General features: G+C 45.9%; 1 protein-coding gene across 8 annotated transcripts in view; it reads right to left on the reverse strand.

Moving 5' to 3' along the window:
* CTBP1 (C-terminal binding protein 1) overlaps window positions 1-26,746 on the reverse strand; it is a 198,364-nt gene that overhangs the window by 120,562 nt on the left and 51,056 nt on the right. Inside the window, exon 1 of one of the 8 annotated variants that reach the window (XM_064151533.1) lies at window positions 11,689-11,743. The exons of 6 other annotated variants lie outside the window; for them this stretch is intronic. In XM_064151533.1, the coding sequence (XP_064007603.1) occupies window positions 11,689-11,695 (7 nt within the window). In that variant the 5' untranslated portion in view covers window positions 11,696-11,743. Of the gene's footprint in view, window positions 1-11,688; window positions 11,744-26,746 lie in introns of those variants that run through there. One more of the 8 variants, XM_064151532.1, reaches the window with a different exon arrangement.

Here is a 26,746-nt window from a genome sequence, read left to right on the forward strand (position 1 = left end):
CCGACACCGGCCACAGTGTCTGTTAGACAAAGACCACATCACCCAAACACAGCTGCTGGGACTGGCACATGGCATTGCCAACCTGTGTTGTACTCAAAGCCCAGGGAAACCTGAAAGAGTCCTGGGAGAAGAAGTTCTTTTCCTGCTCCCTTTCATTATGCCACACTGCAGGCGGAACCTCACACGAGATGTAGCTGTACCACACACCGGAGCAGCGGTGCATCAGCGAGCACTTCATTAATTAAAAGCCAGAAAAGGAAGTTTGCTAAACGAAGCAAATGTTCTTATCACTCCTATCTATAGTCATTAAAACTGACAGGAAACCAAATATCACCATCTGTCTGCCTGCAATAAAGACACTAAAAACAGCTCCGGGCTAGAGAATAAGATAAAGTATAGAACTGCAGCTCTTCAAGTTTCGGTTTTCAACGGACAAGAGAGAAACTGATGTCAGATGGGAGAGAATGAAGGATGGTGAGGAGCTGGTACATGAGACTGGCACAGAATGTACACGTTTCAGAATCTGTCCCTCTCAAATGCCTCCAAGCAAACAAGGAGCATGGAGTTTACTTGGCGCTTCTCACTCAGATCACCGAGTCCACAAAAAGCACGGTGCTGCAGAGCAGCTCATTTGCCTGTTCAGACATAACTCCTGCCAAAGCCATCCCCAAAATCTTACTGCACTATGTAAACTACAGAGTTGTAACGCTCAAGCAAGTCCCAGGAGACACTTCTGTATCTTCATCATAGACTCAGGCACTGTCTGGATATTTACAAGAGAAATTTCTTGCTTAATGTTTCCTGTATTTGTATTTTGCTTGCAAGCCAGCAGTTCTGGATAAAAGTTGAATGGGAGCTGATGGCGCAGATACCAACCTAGCTCTGGAAAAAACACTCCTGTTCAGAGGTCAGCAGAAGGTCACCAATTTAAAGTCCTTTCCAGCAGTTGTACAATTTCTACCTTCCAGTGACTTTTTTTTTTTTTTTGCAGTGCAGGAGGAAAGAAAGAACAAACAAATAGATGGTAAAAAGATGTTTAATGACAGAAAGGAAAATATCTTTCTCCCATGCCCAAGAGCACAGCTCTGTGCTGTGGATTCTGCACCACAGCCCAGCTGAATTTTGCACAGAATGAAAAGTACTTCCAGTCCCTCAGTGCTGCACAAAATAATAGCTCTGTAGCCATTTTTTAAGACCAAATAAGGTTAATGTAACTCAAGACTGTGATAAACTGAAGAAGAAAAAATTCTGTTCCCTGTTGGGCCCAGGTAGTGGAGCAGGGGCAGTTGTGGGCAGAGTCCTGTGAACCCTGCAGAGGCAGGACCAGGAAAGGAGGAACAAAGAGGTTAAAGGCCAAATCGAAAACTTGTATTTGTATATCCCTCCAGAATGTTTTGTTGGCTTTTCTGCATTTGAATTTTCTGTCCCAAAAAGAACAATTTCTACATCTAAACAGGTTCCCTTAATATTCCATAAGAAGCTACTTTAGCCTGTACATGATCACAACACAGCAATTACTGTGCTGCTGTTCATGCTTGAACAATGCCAGCAGAGCCATCAGCAGCTTAGCACCAGGGTGAGAGGCAGCTGAGAAACAGAACTGCAGAACTATTCCTGTTTACTGAAGAAACCACAACAAAATTACAGAAGGCAATGAAGTCATGAGTGTAGAAAGTTACTGCAGATCTGTGTGCCGTGTGCCAGCAGATTCCCCTTGGATTCTGAGGGATCTGCTTTGGGAAAAGTCAGTCTGTGAGGATACAAGAAAAGTGAAATTTTAAGCAGAGGTTGAAATCCAAGGGTAAATTCTTTTTTATGGTAATGAGTGTGCTTGTGCCTCTGTGTTATGTATTTACCTGTCCATGGCGGTGAAATCACTGGGATGTTTATAAAGAACTTTGGGAAGCTGAGAGGCAAACGGCGAGAAATGGATCAGAACACAGAAAATCACCCAGAAAAAAAAATCCTCTCTTAAAAATGCTGGAAAACATTTGATTGTTCTAAGCTGGCTGAATAATACCTTTTTTAAAACCACAATAAACATTGTGATGAAGCGAAAGGTTGATTTGTTGGCTTCCTAAACCTCTGCAGAAAAAGTTCCACAGCAAGAGTAAGGAGCAAACGAGCACATAGCAGATTACTGTTTTGAAACATTTGTGTTACAGACATCTCATTAGAGCTCCTGTCTTCCTACAGAGAGGAAGAGATGGAAGTTGCATTGCATTTCATTTACTAATAGGATGCTACAAAGACCAAGGAGCACAGATAATGACCTGAGAAGGTTAACTCCAGCAGAAAGAGTGAGACCGACTCACTCCTGGACTCTCAGGTCCACTGCTGCTGCAGAAACGCAGAGCTGTAAATCAAAGCACCTTCCGCAGCACACGCCTGAGAAAACAAGCTGCAGACATCAGGCTGTGAGTGCCAGGCTGGGAAGAGCCTGCTGGGGCACTGAGAAAGCATCAATTCCCTGTAATCCTCTTTAAAAGGTAAATGAAGCTCAACTTTAAACTGCGTGGTGTTTCTTGATCCCTCTCTTTAATACATGGCCAGGCTGCTCCTGCTCTGCCTTCCTTTAATTACACAAAACTTTGCTCCAGTATTACATCTACACAATATGATTTATATTCCTCTATGATCAAAATACCAATTTAATATGCATTATTTGGATCTTGTATCCACCTTGTCTATGAGCTGAAAACCCTCCTTTGTCTTGCCTCCCAACAAAACCCTGCTGTTTGGTCAATTCTTTCTGCAAGGTCACCAGAAAGCACACAATTTCTCTGGGCTTAACCAAGCACCCTTGCCCCTGGGATTACGTACATAGCATTTCAATTCAAGGTGGGTTTTGCCCCTTTTGTACCCAAATACATCATCATCTCCTCATCCTGACACACACAGTAAACCCCAAACCTGACAAGTTTAGTGCTAGCCTGGCACATAACCAATTTCAACAAGCAGATCACCATAACACCTTCTCATGGGCACTATCCCTGAATTCCCTCAAGTCAGTAACAGCTTACCACCTGACTTTGTAAAGCTCACTGGAAATCCACTTTTGAGAAGAAAACTAAAGCACCACCACCCCAGACACAATCCTCTGGTGTCTGTTATTTAAAGCACAGATCCAGTGCATCTGTACACCAGCAACATGCAGTTCATCATGCTTTTGCTCCACAGCATCAAACTTCTCACCCAAAACCAAGTTCATCCTAGATGCATCTTCTAATCTACACAAACCCAGAACTATTTATTACCATTTACATTGCTTTAAGTATTTTCAAGTTGCCATTTAGATGGGCTCAGTAAGAAGTGAAGCAAGCTGGGACAGGTTTGCCACAGAAGAGAAAACAGGGTAGCACTAAAAATAAAACCTGGGTGTCTGGAAAGCTGGGAAAAGTGTGGCAAAGCAACAAGGGATGCAGTGCAAACCTGCAGAGGATAATCCCCACACAGACAGCCCTTAGTCATTCATTTGAATGGACATTTATTTACAGAATAATCCAGAGCTTCTACAGGTTTCTTTGATGCTCTCATCACTCCCATTCCCCTTTCCCACATGTCACTTCTCTCACACTTCTTCTGTCTTCTACTATCTTTCTTGCCTTGAACCAGGCTCAGGCCAACTACTTCTCCATGTCCTGGTTATGTTCTACTCTTCCACGTGCCCATTGTTTCTCCCTGTTTTACACACTACTCATTACTTTTCAAGGGCTCTTCCTCTTTTATCTTCTTATCACTAGCACAGTCTTCAGAGAAAGCCAAGGCTGTTAAGTGTTGCAGGTAAGTCACTTCAGCATTAGCATTGGAAACACATTCTGAATATCCTGGTACCATCATAAAACTGGTAAATCTCACCTTGGATGTTATCACTTCATCACTGCTTTTGTATTCTCCCCTAGAAACCTGCTGCTGATCACCATCACAGACAGGATATTGGATCAGACATGCTTGATCTGCACCAGCACAGCTGCTCTTACAGATTTATTGCTAAAACAAGTGTTTTCATTAGACCCAAGAAAAAAATCAGCAAGAAGTAGAACTGTAGACTTGCACTTTACTACAAGCAGCTTTGTTGTGTGGTAGTCCCTCATTTAATCATTTATGGTCATTACACCACTGTGCAAAGGAAGTTAATATTGCTGGTGACCGGCTTGTATGACAAGGAATCAGGTATTTGCTTAGACAGTGGTAGGAAACCTTAGGTACAGGAAAGTAGCACAAAGTATTTTTTACCAGCTGAGAAACTGGGGTGAAAAAGCTTTGAACATGATTTTAAACTAATAGAGATTATGATACCCTTAAGAAAAACAGTTTATCGTTAGACATGCACCTGGAGGTGTTTCAAAGGGGCAGAGATGTGCTGAGAGAAGTGGTTAAGTGCCAGCCTTCAAAGAGCTAAAGAATGGTTTGGGCTGATCATCTTTAAGGTCTTTTTCAGCCAAAACCATTCTGAGCTTCTAAATGCAGAATGAGGCTCAACAGGGCCCTGGGCAACCTGATCTAGTTGAAGATGTCCCTGCTTACCACAGAGGGGGATGGACTAGGTGACCTCTGGGGGTCCTGACCAACCCAGACCGTTCTGCAATTCTCTAAGGAAGACAGGACCAGCATCCAGAAGCCCCACCAATGCCCCAGGCATAGCACCAACATCCAGGGGGCCACGCACCCGGGAGCTGGCATCCACAGCAGGGTTTATGGAGGGACACAGATGATTCAGTCAGGAACACTGGGAGGCTCTAGCACACAAACTGTAACTCAGAAATCACATTTCCTTCTCTGTGCCACAAAATAAACACCGTCTCAGAAACAGACTCTTTGGATTTTTGTCCTTTTGAAAGAATTTAGTAATTGGAGGGGAAAAGAAATAAAATCAAACTAGGATTGAAGCACACAGGTTCAACACACACAGTAAGTAGTTGTGAGAGCAGACTTCTCCTCCAGGCACACTGCAGCTGATGTTTATCACCAGCTACTGCAATAGTTAATCCAACTCCCACCAGATTAACTCTTTGGCTCTGGAAATCAGCCCTTTGCCAGGGGCAGCCTGCAGAGAAGATGGGGACCTGCCAAAGCTACTGACAACAAGCAGTTAACTGAAGGAAGGGGGGCAGAAAGCCCAATCAGCCAAACCCATGTCTGGCCCAAAAGATTCAGATGAACAGGTGTATGTGTGGGTGGGACTGGGGGGGAGGAAACAAATCAAAAAACATTTAAACAAAGCCTCCACTGACATTCTGGTCACAGAAGTGAGTACATGCAAAAACGAGCCAAACAGCTCGGCTGAACAACTCCACAAATAACAGACTTTAAAATACGGTTTTGGGAAGGTTAAGAAAGAAAATTATTGATCTTGGGTTTTCAAAGGGTGGTACCAATGTACCAGAGCACCAGCTCAGAGGTCAGTCGATCTGAAATCTGAGTGAGAATGAAAACATGAAGGTACACAACTACAATTAAAATAGAGATAATTCAATCAGCAATTCCCTAGTTTGAAACGCTGCAGCATCACAAAATAGCAAGAACTCTAAAGTCTACCCTAAGTACCCATACCTCAAATAGTGGTAGCCTGCTAGGCTATTTTTCTTTTTTAAACTAATGCAATGACAGGATGTTGATTTTTCTGTACCTACAGTACCTAGATATATAATCTGACATTTACTCCTGAAAGGCAGAAACACAGGTGGCAATTTAAAGCATCACTATTTAAAGCTGAAATCCCCATTTCTTAACAGGTGCAAATCTGATCCCTCTTTGCAACCCTTCCTGAAAGCAAGCACAGGACTAGAAGTTCCTTGTCCAGAGTAATTTCTATGCTCCTTCATTAAGAGGCACCAGCCTTTGGGATATCTTAGAACATGTATGGGTCCTGTTAAAGGAGCAAGCAGTCCACACCCTTCCACCACCCAGAAGGAGTCCAGCAAAAGAGGGAAGTGCACCATGTTGTCAGTGCTGAGCATCGCCTACGGTTTCCATGTCTCTGGGACCATGCAGCACCTGGCTGTATCAGGTGGGATCCATGCAGGACTGCTGGGAAGCAGAGCTGTTTGAGGTGCATGCACTGTTTCCCTCTGAGGGACACCCCTTCCCCTTCATGCTCAAAGCCACCCCAAAACTAGAGTCACCAATTCTGGAGATGCTGGACTGGACTTTCTCATTGCCTGAAGGAAATCTCAGCTGGTTGAGTTTTCAAGCAGAGAGAAAAAAACAAATGCCAGTCTCCACGTGTGGAGATACTCTAGAGAGGTCTTGTTAATCTAATTGCTAGGCAGAACAATGGAGCAACCAGAAGCTGCAGGAGTCCTTGTGACTCCACAGGACTTCTGCTGGTTAACAGAGAAAGTTTCTTCCTTGGCATGCTCCTTATCAACAACAGCATCAGCAAACATTGTCAGTCCTTTCATGTTTCAAGAGACTGATATTATTTCCCCTAGAAAATCTTAGACACATTCCTCTGAGTCTGAAGAGGCTGATGGCCACAACACCTGCAGAGCCTCTCCCCAGGAATGCCACTGCCATGCTAAGGCCACTGGAAGGCCACCCATTAGCCTGATGACTACAACGCAATTGTTTGCAGCCTGATTTGATTTCCCACGCATGCGCACAGAGCTAGCAAGTGCTGTAAATGCCAAGAGGAAGGGTTTGTTTTCTCAGCCTTTGGTATTCCAGAGAAACACACCGACATTACGTTCTGTGAGTCCTGCCAGCAACATCCCACGTTCACAGCTCCAGTACTGATGATAAATTTCAAGCAGTACAAAGCATGATTTAAATCAAAGCTTAAATCACAAATGCAAAAGTAATTTGAAGTAGTGAACTGGAAGCCTTGATTTAAATAATTTCACTGTGCAAATACAGGTCTCCTAAAGAACTATTTGCTCTCAATGGCTGTTAGCTGTTGCTGAGCAGGCAAATAAACTACAGGCATCTACTCAAAGGGTTATGAAGCCCACCACACTCTAGAACTTTTATTTTTAACATTTTATTAAGTAGACAATTTAGCAGGCAATTTTTTTTGACTGTGATTCCTAAGTGCCTCAGAAGTATTTAATAAGTCCTAAAGCATCTTTTATGGTGATGATTATTCCCATTTTATAGAAGGATAACTCAAAAGAAGAGATAATTAACTAGTCTGGTCTCTTTTCCCTCACCAGATTAAGCTAGCTCCAAGATAGGATGATTGATCTGCACCATGACAACTGCCTGTTGCACAGGATTTTTCACTCTGACCTATCAATCATAATAATTTGCAAATATCAGTAAGAGAACAATTAGCAGTAAAGCCTCAGGAGGCAGCAGGCTAAGTGTAAAAGAGCAGGAAGATTTTGCTGGATGGTTTCACCACAATACAACACCTGGTATTATTCCTACTCCATCTTCTAAAATTGGGCTGTAAAGGCAATACCCAGCACAGCTGGCTGCTTTTCTTCATGACAGCAAAGCTTCTTTATGGACAGCTGTGAGTATTTTGCTATGAATAACAACGGCAAAGCCAGCAGCCAACCCTTTGATCACTTCCACAGTCCACCTGAACTGTCACACCAGATCTTCCCAGTCGTACAACCTGTAGTTTAAGGGCTCATGTCTTACTGATATGCCTTAGAACCCACAGGATGTTGTGCAAAAATCACTGACCATGAATCCTTCAGAGAAACATCCACGTACTGAACACAGCACATCCCAATGTACCAGATAGATCAGACCTTGCACACGAGAACTTCTGCCCTGAGGGACAGTGCCGAACAGGAAAGCGCTCATATCTCCTATCTCAACTAGTAACAGTGAGAGAAGTTGCACAGAATTATGAAGATTTCCTCAGTCTCTCTCCATTCTGCCCATTTTTCTCTGGTAGGAAAAGCTACTTGTGTCCCAAATTGGCCCCTGCACCTTCCTTAGAAAACTCTCTGATCTTTCCCTGCATGCCATTCCCTGCCAAGGAGGGACATCACCATCTGTCCAGCTTCTCTGTCCTCATGTAAACTTGCTTTTGCTGAGATGCTTACCAAAATTTTACCATTCAGACATCACTGAGTGCCTCTGAGTGTTGCTAGGAGGGGCAAGTGACAGAACACCAAACGCTGGAGGAAAATAAACCAGCAGAAGACACAGTGCTGCATGACCATTTGCATGGCAAATTTGGTAGGTGTACCCATATAAAATGCCAGACCTTCTCTTCTCCCTGAAGCCCTCAGCTCCATTAAGAGGGTGATCACTCACAAGCATGCAGAGGAGTATTTTGAGGAGACAACCCACTTCTCTGCGACAAACCAACCCCAAACTTTGCAAGATCCAGATGGACTCATCTCACTACAAGTCCTCAGATCCAGGAAACAGACCTCTGCTCTCTTCAGAATAGCTTGTACTGGTGTGTGCCAGACCCCAAATCCTACCCTGCTGATGTGCCACACGTGCCACCATTCCACTGGCTCAGGAAGTAGGGGGACAAGGAAGAGCCACAGGGAGTGAGAGAGGATGAGCCAGTTACAGGTCAGGAACCTTGCTGCACCCAAGTAGGTCACCCTCCTAAAATTAAACTGAAAGAGGAGTTTGGACTTTAAAAAATCCACATTTCTTACACAAGCTTCTCAGCAACATCTATCAATTGAATCTGCTCACTGCCTTGGCTGCCCGTCCCCACCCCTCCCCCCTTACAATGCTTCAGACACGCTGCTGCTGGTTTGGGAAGCAGGCTGGCTCCAGCGGGAACGCCAGCCCCAAAGGCAGATGTTGTGTAAATTCATATTTCATAAACACAGTTAATTGTGACAAGAGGGCTATAAAAACCCTTGTACTGCTTAAATTATTTCTCCACTTAGAGCAACTCCACCAGCAGCCGGCGTTCCACGCTGCACTGGCAGCTCAGCGAGGACATTACAGCGCTACGGAAAACTACGGATAAAGAAATTACACATCTTTAAAAACTACACATTCGTTTATCTCCTGTCTTTCAACACAACCATTTAAAAGCAAACATGCCATGCAATTGTCATTAGGAGTTCTCCAATCTAAGGCTGCACGCATTTCAACGTGGAAATAAACATTGCTGCTATCAGGGGGAAGCGCTGCTCTAAGTCACATCTTGCAGAGCAGACACTGTTGCTAGGTCTGCAGTCCCTCACCTTTAGCAAGGAAATGTTCTCTCCATCCAACAAGGGCACAAAAAAAAGGAAAACTTAACCAACAAACTATCAACAGAACTTCTAAAGGATGCCTGTTAAAACTTGGATCAGCCACACTGGCAGGTAAAAAAACCGACAGGTAATTTAGGGATGGTTTTAATATATCCATGAGTTATGCATTCACTGATGCTGACCCAATTTATTTGGGACAAAACAGAAATGACACAGGAAAACTCCCCACGTATTTGAGTTTGACTTTTTTAGTCTGATTTCTGCTGTTATGTTTTCTATTTAGGAAAAGTATTTATGAAGAGCCTACTACCTGTTTATACTTGGAAAACATTTTTTAACACGCATCTCCCTTTGCACTTACTAATATTTACCAGTTTGAGCACAAAAACAAGAAAGCAAGAGTGGTTTTTGGCCCTCAGGGCCACTGGATCTGTAGCAAAGCAGCAACACCATGAGCACAGATGGGCCTGGCTGAGTAGGCAGACAGGCAGAGGACATGGAGGGGTAGGGCAGGTCTGCAGCACTCATACTTTTGTCACCAACATAAGCTGGCAGCACCAGCCATCCCGACTGCAGCTGCTTTACACCCATCTTCAGGCTGCAGCAGACTCCTGTGGGTATCACTCAGGCACAGACACTGCTCTGTTTCCTCAGGATGCTTTGGAAAAGTTTACGTAAAGGATGAGAATGATGTATGCTGTTATGTAATGAAATCAAAAGACAACAAAATGTTTGAAGGGAAGCTTCTGCTTATAACCCATGGTTGCTGAACTGTGGCTGGCTATGTCTGAAAAGCATGCACCACTTGTATAAAGAAACATAATTCATTTCATAATTAAGAAAATACTTCGGACGTAGCTATCTGCATTATTTTACGCAGCATGCTGCTAGACTCAGTTTAACCACTGGATATCCACCACTTCAGACATCCCAGTGACTGGGAAGACAGCCACACAGCTGCAGGCATGTAGGTTTGTCCCTGCTCCTGCAGCAGGTGACACTTCTACCCGTTGTTATTTCTTACAAAGAGGGTCAAGCTGGCAGGGTCTTCTCAGCAGCCAGGCTGCACTCACTGGAGCAAGGGCGAGGGGCAGGGACCTCGGCCCCCAGCAGCACAGTTCCTCTGGCCATCTCACTGCCCAGAGGCTGCTCCTGCTTGGTGGGGCCAGACCGAAGCTCTTCTCTCAGCTCAGACGGGCTGCTCACTGCAGCCTCAGAAACCTTTAGGCCCAGCAGTTGGCCTGGATGTAAAGCATCCCTCTGCCTTTGTGACAGCCAACAAAGAGTTAAGAGCATCACAAGAAGCCCAGATGTAGACTATAGCGAACTCGACGCGGATTTCTACCCAAGCTCCTACGGAAGGCACCACAAGGGCTCAATGTCAATTTCACTGAGAAGAAGCATCGGGGCAGTGACTGCTCCCTGCTCAAATCAGGGACCGGCACCCAAAATCTCTACTGCTCGCCTGCACCGCAGCCAGCACAGTCAGACCACAGAGTCCTGGGCCAGGGGGACAGATGCCGGCACCGGGCACACGGAGCCCGCGGTACCCAGAAACCCAGCACCGGGGAGGATTGCAGGATCTGTTGAGATGTTCTGCCGTCTTCAAACAGATCTCTCAGAAAGAACTTCGGGCGCGGAAACCACCAAGGAACTGCAGCTTAGAAGGTGGGAGCTGCTCTGACAAGGAGACACACAGAGAATAACCACAGCTGGCTGTGCAGAGCCTCGCGAAGGAGGCGAGATTTGTCACAGCTCTCACAGCAGATCCCCTCACTAGGCACCTTACGAAATCATGCAGAAACAAATTTGTCCCTAACAGGTTGACAAAACAAGGTAAAACCCGGGAGTATTCAACTTCGTGCTGTAAATTTAACACAAGCCAAGGACGATAGGAGAACAAGACGCAACCAGCCCCATCCCCGGGAGCTGCGGTCCCGGCCGCAGGGGAAGAAGCAGTTGAACACGGAGCACACCCACGGAAACCACTCCCGAGAAGGGCTCGGGATGTTCCGCAAGGATCCCGGCACAGTCTGGCCGGTCCCAGCGGCCCTTCTGTTACCCAGACCCCCGCAAACCTCAGCTCCGAGCACAGCGGCAGCCACAAGCCCTGCGCGCAGGAAGTGGCTGCAGCCCCCACAGAGGAGCGGGCACAGACCGGCCCCCGCCTTGCCGCCTGTTACCGGCTTCGGTACAGCCACGGCCTCGGACTCCGACGGGGCTACCGCTGTGTTCGGCCGGTCCCAGAGACGTTGGCCGTGCAAACTTTCGCGAAATGCGGTCCCTGCACCCCCACAGCCAGAGCCGCTACTGTCTCCCGTGCTGCACCCGAGTGCTGCGGGGTGCGCAGGGGTCGGGCACCGCCGTTGTCCCCGCGGCGCTGCCCGGTGGGGCTGCGGCTGCCCCCGGCCCGGCCCTAGAGCCCTGCCCACCGCGGAAAAAGAGCGCCGATAGCCAAACCCCGGGAAGTCGCCGGGCCGAGCCGGGCCAGGCCGCAGCAGAGCGGGCGCCGCGAGAGACTCCGGCTGCCGCTGTAAGAGCCAGGGCCAGCACCCACCTTGCATCGCCGCCGGCTCCACCGGAACCGCCGCTGCTGCCGCTGCCGAAAATACGGGGCAGGCGGGCGCGACCAATTGGGGTGGAGAGCCGCACGCACGCAGCCAATAGCGGCCGCCCGCTGCCGGCACGCAGCCAACCACAGCGCGGCTCGGTCACGGCGGCGGAGGTGGGGAGCACGGAACGTGCGGAGGCTGCGGGGGTCGGTGCGGGACTCGGTGCAGCGGGACTCGGTGCAGCGGCCCTACTCGATTCGCCCGCACCCCACTTTTTTATCTATTTCGTTTTCTATTTTCCTCTTTTTTCTTTTAATTTGTTTAACCCTCCCCTCCATCTGTTTTTTCCGGTTTTTTCCTCCCCTTTCTCCGCTTCTCCTCCCTTTATCTTTCCTCTTTCCTTACTTTTTTGGAGACTTTTTTTAACATAGCCCCCGCAGTGCTGGAGGAAGTTCCCGAAGCTGTACGTTTAGGGTCACGCTGACCAGGAGCTCGTTCTGCCAGATGTGAGAAGCTGCCCCGGGCTTGCGGAGTGAGCACCAGAAACCAAGGTTTAGAGTGTGCAGGGTGAGGCTCTGGAGCCTCCAGCAAAAGAAGAACACAGAACTGTCAGAGTGGGTCCAGAGGAGGCCACAAAGATGATCAGAGGGCTGGAGCACCTCTGCTGTGAGGACAGGATGAGAGACTTGGGGTTGTTCAGCCTGGAAAAAGCTTCAGGGGGACCTCAAAGCAGCCTTCCAGTACCCAAAACAGGGTACTGGGGAGGAAGGCATGGAGTGACAGGACAAGGAATGATGGCTTCAAAGTGGGAAGAAGGTGGACTGAGAACAGACATTAGAAGAAAATTCTTCCCCATAAAAGTGGTGAGGCACTGGAAGAAACTGCTCAGAGAAGCTGTGGCTGCTCCAAGCCTGCCAGTGTTCAAAGGCAGGTTGGATAGGGTCTAGCAGAAGCTGTCCCTGCCCATGGCTGGAGGTTGGAACAAGATGATCTTGAAGGTCCCTTCCAACCTAAATAGTCTATGATGTTGACACATACTCAGTACAGGGCTTGAAGCAGCTCCCGGGGTGCTGAACCCAGCCTTTAAAGCACCAACACAAAAGCAGTAGCCTTCTCAACCACAGCACTGCAGCAGGCAAAGCTTTGGGCTGTAACCCCACTGCCACATTATTAGCAAAGTAGATTTTGTTATAAGGTCCAGCAGTTTAGAAAATAAATATCTGCTTCACTAAGACAATAAAATATTGAAGACATAGTCTTTTACCTCAAAATCCATTAACATTTGTTCATGAAAATAAACTTTTCATACAACAGGACTCATGACTGCCTGGGTACTGCAGCAAAAAATCAACAACTGTGGAAGAAAAGATTTTAAAAAACCTGCATTTTCTTCTGTTTTTCCAGTCAAGTGCCTCTGATAATTCCTAAATTTAAAGCAAACTGAAATAGTGAGAAAATCTTTGCCCCCCTTCTCTTATTTTGTGCTCCTCCTGCTCTGATCCCCAGCATTTCACATCATGGGAGCTGCTGAAACTTCCTGCCTGACCAGGCTGTGTTAGTCATTTTTCCCCAGCCTTGGGCTCACACAGGGTGACAGAGGCCATGAAGTGACCAACTCGGTGTCAGCCCAGGTATTGACGGCAATGGCCAGGAGAAAGTTTTCCTGCTTCCAATCAAGCACAGCCTGCTTCTAAGGTGCTCTAAGAGCCAAGAGCTCTGTGGTGCTGCAGCTGCTGACAGGCAAGCAATAACTGTGACAAATCATACATGCATGGCATCTGCAGCGATCGATAAAGTGAGTCACCAAATTAATAAAACATAGATCACAAAACATACATTTTTATTAAAGAAGAATTCCACGATAACCAAGTAATGGGGATGCTCCCAAGCATAAGATTAAATTACATGCTGAGCAAACCTGGCGGCTTGTGATAAACTACAAGAACTGCGGCCCAGGAGCTGCTGACACCCTCCAAGCGCACGTTCTGGAAGCACAACAGAAGGAACAACAGAAACAAACATCCCTTGAAGTGCTGGCTGGAGAATTCCATGCCACAGTTACAATAATTACTTTCCAGCCTTCTCCTTGCTTTGTCATTTATTCCTTCAAATATGCTGCTGCTTTGGGTGTTACAAGGAATAAAATCAGATTACAAACATAGCAGGGGTGTTTGCACCAAATGAACTCCTTAACTGGTCAGACTCCAGCAGTCACCATGACTGGAGTACACAGATTTCCAGGGTGTTCAGGGTGAGGAAAAGCTACTGCACTGCACAAGGCAAGTATCCTACCCAACAGACAGACACTGCTCATTGACATGTGCTGCATATCGAGTGACTTGAAGCTGGTGAGAGGCCTGGAGCACAGCTGAGGGATCTGGGGATATTTAGCCTGGAGAAGAGGAGGCTCAGGGGGGGACCTCATTGCTGTCTACAACTACTTGAAGGGAGGCTGTAGCCAGGTGGGGGTTGGTCTCTTCTGCCAGGCAACCAGCAATAGAACAAGGGGACACAGTCTCAAATTGTGCCAGGGAAGGTGTAGGCTGGATGTTAGGAGGAAGTTGTTGCTAGAGAGAGTGATTGGCATTGGAATGGGCTGCCCAGGGAAGTGGTGGAGTCGCTGTCCCTGAAGGTATTCAAGACAAGACTGGATGAGGCACTTAGTGCCATGGTCAGGTTGATTGGATAAGGCTGGTTGATAGGTTGGACTGGAGGTCTCTTCCAACCTGGTTGATTTTATGATTTGCCTGAACTTGGGGACACAAGGAAGGCCATTGGAATGGATGCCTTGAAGCTGTAAATGTGGTCTTTTCCTGCATGGACATTTTTCACCACTGAGAAGTGCACCAAAGAGAGCTTTTCCAGCTTCCTGGGAAGGTAACAGAGCAGCCTCCCAGAGAGAGAGACGCAGCATCTCCCACAGTCATAGTGAATGATTTTGGGCACAGCCTCAGGCTGCAAGACCCTGGTGAGGTTATTGCCACATTCAGACAGGTCCCACATGAAGACTGTGCAGCACTGAGACCCCTGGTAAAGTTCACAGTTGAAGAGCTTGTGTTCCTAAATACCCCCAGCCTCGTTCTCTGCATGCTGCCTCTGCTACACCAATAGAGTTAGGAGGCTGTCCTAAACCCAGTTTTAACCTCTGTAAGGCAGCAGTGTGGAAAAACGCCCAGCAAGCTTCTTTTCCTTGCAGTGAGCGAGGAGGCTCTCGACATCCACCACATAGAGCCACCTTCTGAACTTCCTTGGATTTCCTAGCTAAACACAGGCTACAAAGTTTTGCCCATCATTTTTTTTTCTAGCTAATAAATAATGGAATCTGAACTCTGAAATACTGTCAGGGAACACAAATCAAATAGAACCCAAGTAATATGAAAACAATTTTGGTTTATGCTAGCTCCATTATGAACTGGCTTTCTCTGGTAAACAAATGACATTTAATAATACATTAAACATGTAAACAGGAACAGATTCGAAGTTGTAACTCCATCATCTCTGTCTCATGCCATTCATCTGCTTAAAGGCCATCTCCACGTTCCATCTGATCATTTATAGAACATTTTTCAGTTAATAAACTGAGGATATGGCTCTTAAAATGCCTTATTACTTAAGTAAGCTGCTGTGCCCTAACTATGGCAGCCTCGAGCAGTTTTTTATATATATATATATATATATATATATATATATATATATATATATATAACCAATTCTCTAGAATTTTATTAGCAACTAGAAAATTATTTTAAAGTGTTCTTTTCTTTCAGAAAGAAAACCCTTCACTCAGAAAATACACCCAAATGTTCCCCCTTACAAACCACCATTTATAGAATAATAGAATCAGTCAGGGCTGGAAGGGACCACAAGGATCATCTAGTTCCAACCCCCCTGCCACAGGCAGGGACATCCTACCCTAGATCAGACTGGCCAGAGCCCCATCCAGCCTGGCCTTAAACATCTCCAGGAATGGGGCCTCAACCATCTCTCTGGGCAACCCACTCCAAGCTCTCACCACTCTCATGGTGAAGAACTTCCTCTTCACATCCAGTCTGAATCTACCCACGTTTTCAGCACAGCAATCATTCCATTTCCTAAGAAAATCCCCATATTGCTGTGGACCTCTGCAGTCTCCCAAACATGCCCTGAGCTGGCAGCAGTGCCTGCTTTAGAGGAGCAACAGGTACAGCCTCAGCATCACACCCACTACCTCGAGATGAGGTGACAGCATTCCCTTCTACCAGAAATCTCCCCTCCCTCCCCTCAGCCATTTACTATTTTTCGCACTCTTTTGGGGTTTAAAAAAACCCAGACTCCCAGAGATGCTGGTTCTGCCCTTAAGAAACCCAGCACTGAGAAGATGTAGCCCCATGCAGTTGTCTTTCTCCACGCTGGTTTTCAATGGTGGCAGGACGTATTGCTACAATAAAAAGCCTCAGTACTTCTGGATTTAAAAGCACAGGAAAAAATGCCATGTTTAAAGGCAAAATGTGTTACAATGGCAGGACTGGAGTAGTTTTGGTTGGTGGGGTTGTTGGCTTGTTTCTCTGTTTTGGAAGAGTAAAGATCTACTTTTTAACTTACAGAGCAAACTCTTTGACTACTGCACATACACATGCACATGCAGAACTGTCCACATGCTTCCTCCTTTGTCTCTCCCTGCGTTGTCACTCTCCTCTGAATCTGAATGTATTTGGGTAAATGTAGCTGACTGTGCTAGTTTGAGCCTAGCTAGAATGTTTTGGTGAGAAGAACTAGATTACAGACTGTGCAAGGAAAACAGAATGATGTCTACCTCACTCATTGGCTTGCTGAGATGTATAAGAATAAGAAGCAAAACATAGATAAGGCACTCACAACTTCTGCTGCTGGGAAGCTACGAGCTGCATCTCTATCCTCACCCCTCTCTGCCATTTCTCTGATTAATGCACTTTGCTTCCTAACCCCCTGGCTGAACCTCCATTCTTCCTTGGGACTGGGGGAAGGTTGAGAGGGGTAGGGGGAAGGTGAAAGGGTGGTTGGGAGCCCTTCCTGGGGACTCAGGTTTCTGGGAGGGCTGTTGTGTTTCTGTATTACCTTTTACCTTGTATATTTCTATATATAACTGTAGATACTGTAAATATCTCCTTGTATATTGTGCTAGCTGTAAATATAAGCTTCATTCAATTTCCAGAGCTGGCTGAGTCTAGTCTGGGTGATTTCCAAAAGTGTGGGGCAGGGGGGGTGGGTAACACCCAAACCATCACGCTGATGCTTCACCAGTGTCATTCTGAGGCCACAAGGAATTTCAGAGGACAGCTGATACTGGACTAAAGACTGCAGCAGGCTTGTAAGAGCTGATCAGCCTCCTCAGGTGAGCAGCTGATCTGATAGTCATCTAGAAATGAGTACCACTGACTTTCTCCTAAATTTTTTTCCTTGAGGTTTTGTTTTGGAGCTTCTTAGCTCCTTTCAAAGCTTATTTGTACATTCTGTTGTGGTGATATCTTTCATACACTTGTTATATATGTTCTTCTCTCAACATGACATATTTAGCCTGCATATCAAGGGACCTGTACCACAGCAGCTATCACAACAGGCTTTCACTCCAGAGCTACTTATCTCAGGTAATTCCCAGGTAAAGGAAATGGTCTGAATAAAGCACTGAGCACTGCTGGTATCATAACACATCTCTTAGAAGCACAAGGCTGAAAAGAGTTTCCCTTGGGACAGAAGCTGTGTAAAATAATTCTTTACATGAACTCAAACTTTCTTAGTAAGACAATCCCTGCATTTATTTGACATCTCTCTCACTGGAAAGTTGGGGTGGGCCTTGGGTGCTCTGCCCATCAGGAATCCTCTTCCAGCACTCAGCTTCAGTTTGTTTGACATTCATTGGTACCATTTTTCCTCCTGTAGCCATTGGCTTCCAGTTCTTTCACTTCTGCTCCATTCTGTACCTCTCCAAGGACAAACATTCTCCACTCCTCACATCTCTTACATGACTTTCTCTTCACTCCACTCACTACATTGTTCAGAAATTATGAACTCGCACTGACAGAGCAGAGAATTCTGTCCTCTTGTTCATCTGCACATCACAGGGACTGCTAAAGCACACCCCATGATCACCCAAGCCCCATTTATCTATAATGAGGATCTTTGGCAAGTTCCTACTCTACGAAACTCAGCTATAACTCACTTAGAAGAGATGACCTTCGATTCTGCATTTTGAATTTGATTCCACTGCTATTAGCCCAGTTTTCAAAGTCATCTCAGTTATTTCTGTACAATATCCTGATTCTCTTCTATATTTAGGATGCCTTCCAATGCTGTCATGGCACAGCTCCTCCACTGCTGCCAGATGATCCACATTAAGCATGTCAGGCTCACTTCTCCACTGATGACCCTCCTGGCACACCACACCTTTTAGTAAAAATTCTCTTTCATTCTGAACATGACCTGCCAGTCAATGCATGCAGGAAGAAAGAATCCTTCTTCTGCTTAGTTTTCCAGCTGCAACCACTCTGCTTGCTTTGTGGACTCCTCCATAAGTGCTTTGGATCACAGGTAACACAGAGCCTATTTAGTCTCTCTAGAAGGACAAAACTGATCAATTTGGAAAATAGAAACCTATTTTTCAGTGAAAAGGATGTTTATTTTCAGAGCTGACTGAAACACAGAATACAAGCCACTAACTGAAGATAAGAAAAGGGGGTAAAATATGGAAAAATTCCCATCCTACAGTGCATTTTGCACTCACATTCTGGCTAGAATCAGGCAGCTCATATTGCAACACAAGTAAGAATAGAGCAGTTTTGATGGGTAAATCAGGAACAACGGCTTTGGCTTTATTTTGAAGACTGTTCCTATGAGCCTTTTTGGAAGGGCTTAATAGCCTTCAGAAGCTCTAAAAATGGTTCTGCCAAAAAAAAAATTAATAGGCTTAACCATTTTTAGAAGCACTGGCGATCGATACTAAGCCTTCAAGCTGGAGTGTTTGCCTGTTCTTGATGCTTCTTTCTGTGAAGACAAGCCCTCTAACTCTGCCAAAGCAGCACCTGATACTGCAGACTGAACTCTTCCACATTCTCAGGCGTCGGTTTTAGTCCTTTGCTGAAATGTACTGACACATGAACACCTTTCAGTTTACCAACACACACTGGAACTGAGTTAATTTCAATGTGAATTTCCCTTCAGCTTGCAGGAGCATTTGATGTTGAATCACATCACCTAACCTTCAGACACTGTGCAGTAAAGCATCTTCCTACCCTTGAAAAAGCAGATAAATCTCAACAGATAGCTGCATTATATTTTTCCAACATGAAACTAAAAAGAAGGTGGCAGAAGAATCTTTGATGCTGTCTGCCACAACAAGCTCCTGGCAAAGCTGGCAGCTCGTGGCTTGATACACTCTGATATGGGTCAAGAACTGGCTGGAAAGCTGGGCCCAGAGAATGGTGGTGAATGGTGCCGCAGACAGTTGGCAGCTATCACTAGTGGTGTGCTCCAGGGATCAGTGCTGGGCCCAGTCCTGTTCAATATCTTTACTGATGATCTGGACCACAGGATTGAGTCCAGCACCAGTAAGTTTGCAGATGACACCAAGCTAGGAGCAGGTGTTGATCTGTTGGAAGGTAAGAGAGCCCTGCAGAGGGACCTGGATAGGCTGGTTGGGTGGGCAGAGGCCAATGGGATGAGGTTTAACAAGGCCAAGTGCAGGGTTCTGCACTTTGGCCACAACAACCCCAAGCAGTGCTACAGGCTGGGGACAGAGTGGCTGGAGAGCAACCAGGAAGAAAGGGACCTGGGGGTGCTGGTAGATAGTAGCTGAACATGAGGCAGTAGTATGCCCAGGTGGCCAAGAGGCACTCTGGCCTGTACCAGGAACAGTGTGGCCAGTAGGACAAGGGAAGTTATTCTGCCCCTGTACTTAGCACTGGTCAGGCCACACCTTGAGTCCTGTGTCCAGTTCTGGGCCTCTCAATTCAAGAGAGATGTTGAGATACTGAAATGTGTCCAGAGGAGGGCAACAAAGCTGGTGAGGGGCCTGGAGCACAGCCCTGTGAGGAGAGGCTGAGGGAGCTGGGGGTGTGCAGCCTGGAGAAGAGGAGGCTCAGGGGGGACCTCATTGCTGTCTACAACCACCTGAAGGGAGGCTGTAGCCAGGTGGGGTTGGTCTCTTCTGCCAGGCAATCAGCAACAGCAGAAGCAGACACAGTCTCAAGTTGTTCTGGGGGAGATCTAGGCTTGATGTTAGGAGGAAGTTCTTGACAGAGAGAGTGATTAGCTGCTCAGGGAGGTGGTGGAGTCACCATCCCTGGAGGTGTTGAAGAAAAGCCTGGCTGAGGCACTTAGTGCCATGGGCTAGTTGATTGGATAGGGCTGGGTGCTAGGTTGGACCGGATGATCTTGGAGATCTCTTCCAACCTGGTTGATTCTATGATTCTAAGCTCAAATATAAATGGTCTCCAAAACATTCTGCAGTATGGCACAGGTGATCCATATGACTCTCTACAGGAGTGTATCACACAGTATCACAGTATCAACAAGGTTGGAAGAGACCTCACAGATCATCAAGTCCAACCCTTTACCACAATTCTCAAGGCTAGACCATGGCACCAAGTGCCACGTTCAATCTTGCCTTGAACAGCTCCAGGGACAGCGACTCCACCACCTCCCTGGGCAGCCCATTCCAGTAGCCAGTGACTCTCTCAGTCTCCAAGAGACAGCACTGCTAGAATCTGCTGCTTACCAAGTGCCCTGAATGTTAACTTGAAGTCATTGTCTAAATTGTGTTTTGTACCCTCTTTTGGTACCAGGGACAAAGAGGAGTGTTCTAACTCAACCCCAGCTGCAAATCCTGACACCATCTCCATGAATGAACCTACAATTGACAGATGAGGAAGAGCAGCTTCCATCATGTCCTGAAGACTTATCACTTACAACACAGATTATTTGAACAAGATTTCTTCTTATTTAATCACAGAATAAAAACTATCTTAAGTTTAATTATTATTTTTTTGAGTAGTTGAAGAAGGTAGAATTCTAAAGATCACCTTGGTGTGGCTAACACTTAACAAGGGTTGAAAAACAGCAGCAGTTTCATTTTGTTTAAACTGGAAACTCCCTACAGGCACTAAGCAAACATCCTTATCCTTTCCATAACCCTAACTCTTGAAGGCAAAGCAGTAAAACAAACAAATATATTCAAACAGTGTTTTGTCATCTGGTAGCATCTCATATCTGGGACACCCAGAATGTTCTGGGTAAGGCTAGGAGGTGTTGTTACTGCCTTGTGAAGAAGTTGGAACAGTTATTTTAGTCCACCCGACTCAGGTCCCCACACATACAAACTTCACAGGGTGCCCTATGTAGACACTAAGCAGCCATTTAATCTTCTCAGTGTCAAATGTCTTAGAAGAAGAAAGCAGGAATCATTAAAAAAAGATTTGACAACAAGGCATAAACAAAATTTTAAAGGTAAAGGACCGATTAGTGGCAAGCAGCAGGATGATGATGATGATGATGATGATGATGCATGAATAAAAATGAATCTTAATTGAAATTGCTGCATTTTGCGCAGAAAAGCCTTTGGAGAGCAAGAGAGAAGACAGAGGACTTCCAAGACTGACCTCCATGGGATCTGGATAGGAAATGTGGTCATATCTCTTCCCTTAAGTGCAGCACTAAGACTTCCTATGGTAGTAGCAGTACTAACATCAGAGATAATCAGCATTAATGTATAAAAAAAGGACTTTTATTTCTATTAATAAGTACTACAACTGCTGTGCCTAAATAATTTCCTGTACTGAGTCTAGAAAGACCAGACTTAAGCCTTCTGATTTGTTCAAAAATGCAATGAGAACATTACTGTGCCACAGTAATACTTCAGACATGAAATGTCATTATAATGACAACGTGTCATTTGATCATAGAACATCAGAGAAAGCAAACTCGAGAGAAACTGAAAGTGTCAGCTATCCCACTCGTTTTCCTCAAACTCCTTTCAATCAAGTTCTCATTGTAGAATTCTTCAGTGATTCCATCTGCTGAGCTCATATATTTTGATCCTGACACTTGTCCCGAGCCCTCCTGGAGGAAATCCCATCACCACACCACAGTGGATTTGCTGTTCCTGGAAGAACATGTAACTGCATCTTCCTGCCCTTTGTGGCAGTACACTGGGACACACTGTCTCTGTGCATGTCCACCTGCAAGGCAACCTCACCCATCAGCAGCTTTTAGCTTAAAGGTTAAGATGCATTTGCTCCCAGGCTTGTTCTCTTATGGTTTTTTTTCCCTGATGAATGTCTCACTGGCAGTAAGTTTGCACTTTTTTAGTGATATTTACTGCAGATTACAAGCATCGTGCTGAGAAGCACATATGTAATAAGGGCTACTTCTATTTTCATGCTAACTCCTTGCCAAAAAAGCAGGGTGAAACCCATCTGTTGTATTTCCTGGCTGAGGTTAGACAAGAAAAGGAGACTCTATGCAGCACTCTGTCATTTGAAGTGATACTGACTACAGCAGAGCTTGGAGATGGAATCCGAAGTGCTTACTCAGGGCAGGCATTCTGCCTCCATGATACTTGTCTGATACACCTGGATGGAAATATATGTGAAACAGAACAGAAGAAATAGTGACTAGGAGATATGCAGCTCTGGAATTTGGCCAGGCACTCCCTGAGATAAGGACTGCAGTAGAGGCTGGAGCTTCAGAGAACTGTCTGTTTTTTCATGAGTACTTCAAATACACCATTTTTTTTTTTGTACCAAGGCTTTTCATTTCTGTCACTTGCATAAATGAAGTGACCAAGACCATCCCTGAGACTGATACGCTGCTCTAGAAAGGACACAGCACCCCCTATTTTTGAAGATGCCTGCTAGTCACTTTTTGCATCACATTCCTTATTTTACCATTAGCAATTCTTCACTGGTAATGGTGTTTTTAATTTCCTCCCCCCTAGAGATAAGCCTCCCCCCAGTGGAACCACAGATCCCTTGTCTGGTGCAAATCTCTGCCTCTTTAGAAGTTCATTCTCATGCAGTACTAGATGAAGTCCAAACCTGAGCAATTCCTTCCCTGTACAGACTCTCCTGGGTAAGTCTGGTAAAGTGCCTCTTCTACCTGTCTTAGCAAAGCAGTAAAATCCAGAGGGTATTCTTACTATTTGTTTAGGAAGAGTGTGTGGCAGTTTTAGAGCACTGTAACAGTAAATGCAAATCCACTTAGATTATTTTACTTCTGCTTCAACAAAAGGAATGAAGTCCTTATTATTCTTCTGTGGAAGAATAATAAACTCCACCAGTACAGGCTGGGAGGTGATCTGCTGGAAAGCAGTCCTGTGGGGAGGGACCTGGGAGTCCTGGTTGCTAACAAGTTAACCATGGCACAGCAATGTGCCCCTGGGGCCAAGAAGGCCAATGGGATCCTGGGATGTATTAGGAGTGTGTCCAGCAGACCAAGGGAGGTTCTCCTCCCCCTCTACTCTGCCCCGGTGAGACCTCATCTTGAATACTGTGTTCAGTTTTGGACTCTCCAGTTTAAGAGGGACAGGGATCTGCTGGAGAGGGTCCAGTGGAGGGCTACCAGGATGATTAGGGGACTGGAGGGCATGGCTTACAAGGAGAGGCTGAGGGACCTGGGGCTTTTTAGTTTGGAGAAGAGAAAACTGAGAGGGGATTTGATAAATGTTCATAAGTATCTGAAGGCTGCCAGGAGGTGGGGACAGGTTCTGCTCACTGCTCCCTGGGATAGGACAAGGAGCAATGGGTGTAAATTGCAGCAAAACAGGTTCCGCCTCAACACAAGGGGGAACTTCTTGTCTGTAAGGGTCACAGAGCACTGGAACAGGCTTCCCAGAGAGGTTGTGGAGTCTCCTTCTCTGGAGCCTTTCAAGGCCTGTCTGGATGTGTTCCTGTGTGATCTGTGTTAGATAGCATTGTCCTGCTCTGGCAGGAGGGTTGGACTCAGTGATCTCCTTGGGTCCCTTCCAACCCCTAACACCCTGTGATCCCGTGAATATATATAAAGCCCCTGCCAGAAGCAGCCATAAGTCTCCCCATTTCTTGGATGCGGTTTCTGTAACTGCTGCTCTGGTGAGGGACTTGCCGGGGCAGTATGTAGGTAAAAGGACAAAAGCCCTGCTCTCATAGAACCTAGCCGGCGCCGGGAGCTTCTGCAACTGCCGCACGCTGCTAGCAGCCGTGGAATCGGTCAGAAGCGCAGCAGCGGCTTGCATGTGAAGGCTCCCAGGTAGGAAGGCACCTGCCTGTCCTTTACGCGTGATGAGATCCAGTGACACAGCGAAATATCGCTGCTGCAGTGTCCTCCAGGCGTGCCCTCCGGAGAGCCCCGCGCTGCCGCCTCGCCGCTGCTGCAACAATCCATTACCTGCCACTCACCCGCATGCACAAACCCAGCCCAGCTGCTGAATCAGGAGGTAAGGATGGGATTGCTATGTGCTGTAGCTTTTCGGCTTGATAACGACTGCTGCTATTGGCTTTCAGACTCGCTGTGTAAATATGTTGTGGTTATTCCTTAACAGAGGCAGCTGTTTGGATAGGCAAATTATTAGATACTAAGCAGCACTGCTCTGTAATAGTTTGTTGGGGAGGGGTAACTATGTAGAGGCTTCTCACCTTGCTGTAAAACCAGACATGAATTCAGCCTCGGACAGGACATTTTTAGCATCATTTCCCGGGTAAACAAACAGCTATGGTGGGGAAATCCTCCCCAAGGACTTTAAGCAGAGTTGTTTAAGCCTTGTTCTGATCTCTTGTATCTTTAATCACCTACCACATCACTTCTGGAGGTCTGCCCACTGCCTTGTCACATAAAGCATCCCCTTAGTGTGTTCTGCACGTGTCTAACAGTAAGAGGGCTACTTGTTATTTTCCTTTAGTTTTAGGTATCCTGTTCTCCGGCTTTAAACACTTAGGCCACTCAGTCAGACAAAAAGGAAAAAAAGGAGCAAACTAAAAAGTGGGGTTTAAAAGTAAATATTCCTTGCCACACCTTATAAAATGTATATCTGAAGTCATGGAGAGCATTGTGATTGATGGCACTGGCAGGCTGGATGGGAAAATGTTGGCAATACACCACAGGACATACCTGGGGTCCTGGACACTGCTGTCTGGGTCGGGACACCAATGCACTGCAAGGTGGCAGGGTTGCTTCAGGTTTTGACTCTGAGATTGGAAACCTCAAAGAATGAGAGAATGACCCTCAAAAGTTCTACTAAGTTTCATCAAGAAAACCAGAAGCCTTCTGCAAGCAAATGTGCAAGGAAAGTTTGCAATGGGTTCACACTAAAAGTGTACCCCAATAGTGGGGTTTTCCTGCTGCTAGATTCAGGAAAAGAGCAGTGAGATGAAGAATATGAAAAATCGGCAACACCAGTAACTCATCTCCAGAACCTCTCCCTGCCACCAGCAATCTGCAGCTCAGGAGGTGACTCAAGAGATTCAGCAAACCCACAAATGCACCTCCTCACTTTTCAGCCCTCTTGACCCGTGGGGAGGAGCCTCCTCCTGGCTCACCTGCTGAGCGAAGGACCACTTCCTGCACCTCCAGACAGCAGGGTCACTGATGCCCACTGGCTATCACACTGACAACAGAAACAGGCTTGCAGAGATAACAGGAGAGAGGTTTCAGAGGCATTTGCTCAAGTAGGAGTACTGCTTTCTACCTTAGGGCTGAGGAGAATATTTTAACTGCTGCTTTCATTAAAATAGGTCAAAATCTTCTTGTTTTTTCTCAGAAGGGGACTCCATGTCCTGACTATCAACAGCATTAAGTGCAATGCTGACTCAAGTAATTTCTCAAGCATAACTCATCAAGACTTTCCCAGTGAGAAATGTCATTGCTCCCTACACCACTTGCCAGCGGGATCCAAATACTATCCATGGAGATCATCAGAAACTGCAGTCAAATCCTCAGCTGCTCCTCAAGGCAGCTACTTTCAACTATCACTGAGCTTCCTGCCCTTTATACAGGATGCCACACACAGCTTGGGTACCTGCAGTAGGCAACCTTCAGATCAAATCAACACACTGATGGCAACCCCCATCTGGCTCCAACCCCCTTTCAGGGGAATTGCAGGGAACAATGAGGTCTCCTTTTCTCCAGACTCAACAACCCCAATTCCCTCAGCTGTTCCTCACTGTACCTGTTCTCCAGACCCTTCACCAGCTTCTTTACCCTTCTCCGGACACAGTCCAACACCTCAATGTCCTTCTTGTGGTGAGGAGCCAAAAACTTAATCCAGTACTCAAGGTGTGGCCTCACCAATGCCATCCAATAAACAGTTAAATATTTTTAAACTAAGTGGAAAATGATGATTTTAGGAATGTAGCTGCAGGTGCTGCCATTCATAAAGGACTAATTCAATAAAAATCAGAGCAAATGAAATAGAATTGAACATTACATTAGAAAAATTAACATGCAATGCTAATTGGTTTCCAGTGGAAGTAGACTTGCATATCACCAAGGAAAATTAATCTAGCACAAAGAATGGTTTAAGAAATATTAGGAAGCAAGGAGTGAAATAGAAATTATTTTATTTCCTCATTAGAAAAAAGAACCAGAAAAACAAGGAAATGGAGGCTCAGACATGAAGTATAAAAAGGTGGCTAAAGCCCACGGTTGATGCAGGACCATACTTTTCTCTCTCTGCCATTAGATGCGCTCTGACCTTGGCTTCGTAAAGCCTTTAGGAGTTGCTTTCAAGTTCCTTTCATCAACTGTTCCAGGATGCAGCCATGCAGTTGTTGATGACTGCAATCACAAGGAACCTATAAAGTAAGCACTGATTTATGGTTAAGAGATAAAAGGAAGCAACTAAGCAACTCTTCACTGGACGTTTTTTGCTTTGGAATGAGCTCGCTTTTATTGCCGTGCATCAATATCTTGGACATGGGGCAAAACTCATCTCCTCAGATTTTGGGAAGTTTCAAAAACTAACACTCAAAAAAATAACCAGGAAAGGATTTTGTAAACTTTAAGATAATATTAAGAAGCATTTCAGAATCCCAATGAAGGATCAGGACCTGAGAGAAGTTCAAACGAAGCTAGTGCCTATTT

Source organism: Pogoniulus pusillus, chromosome 11, assembly GCF_015220805.1.
Source record: "Pogoniulus pusillus isolate bPogPus1 chromosome 11, bPogPus1.pri, whole genome shotgun sequence".
Taxonomy (NCBI): Eukaryota; Metazoa; Chordata; class Aves; order Piciformes; family Lybiidae; genus Pogoniulus; species Pogoniulus pusillus.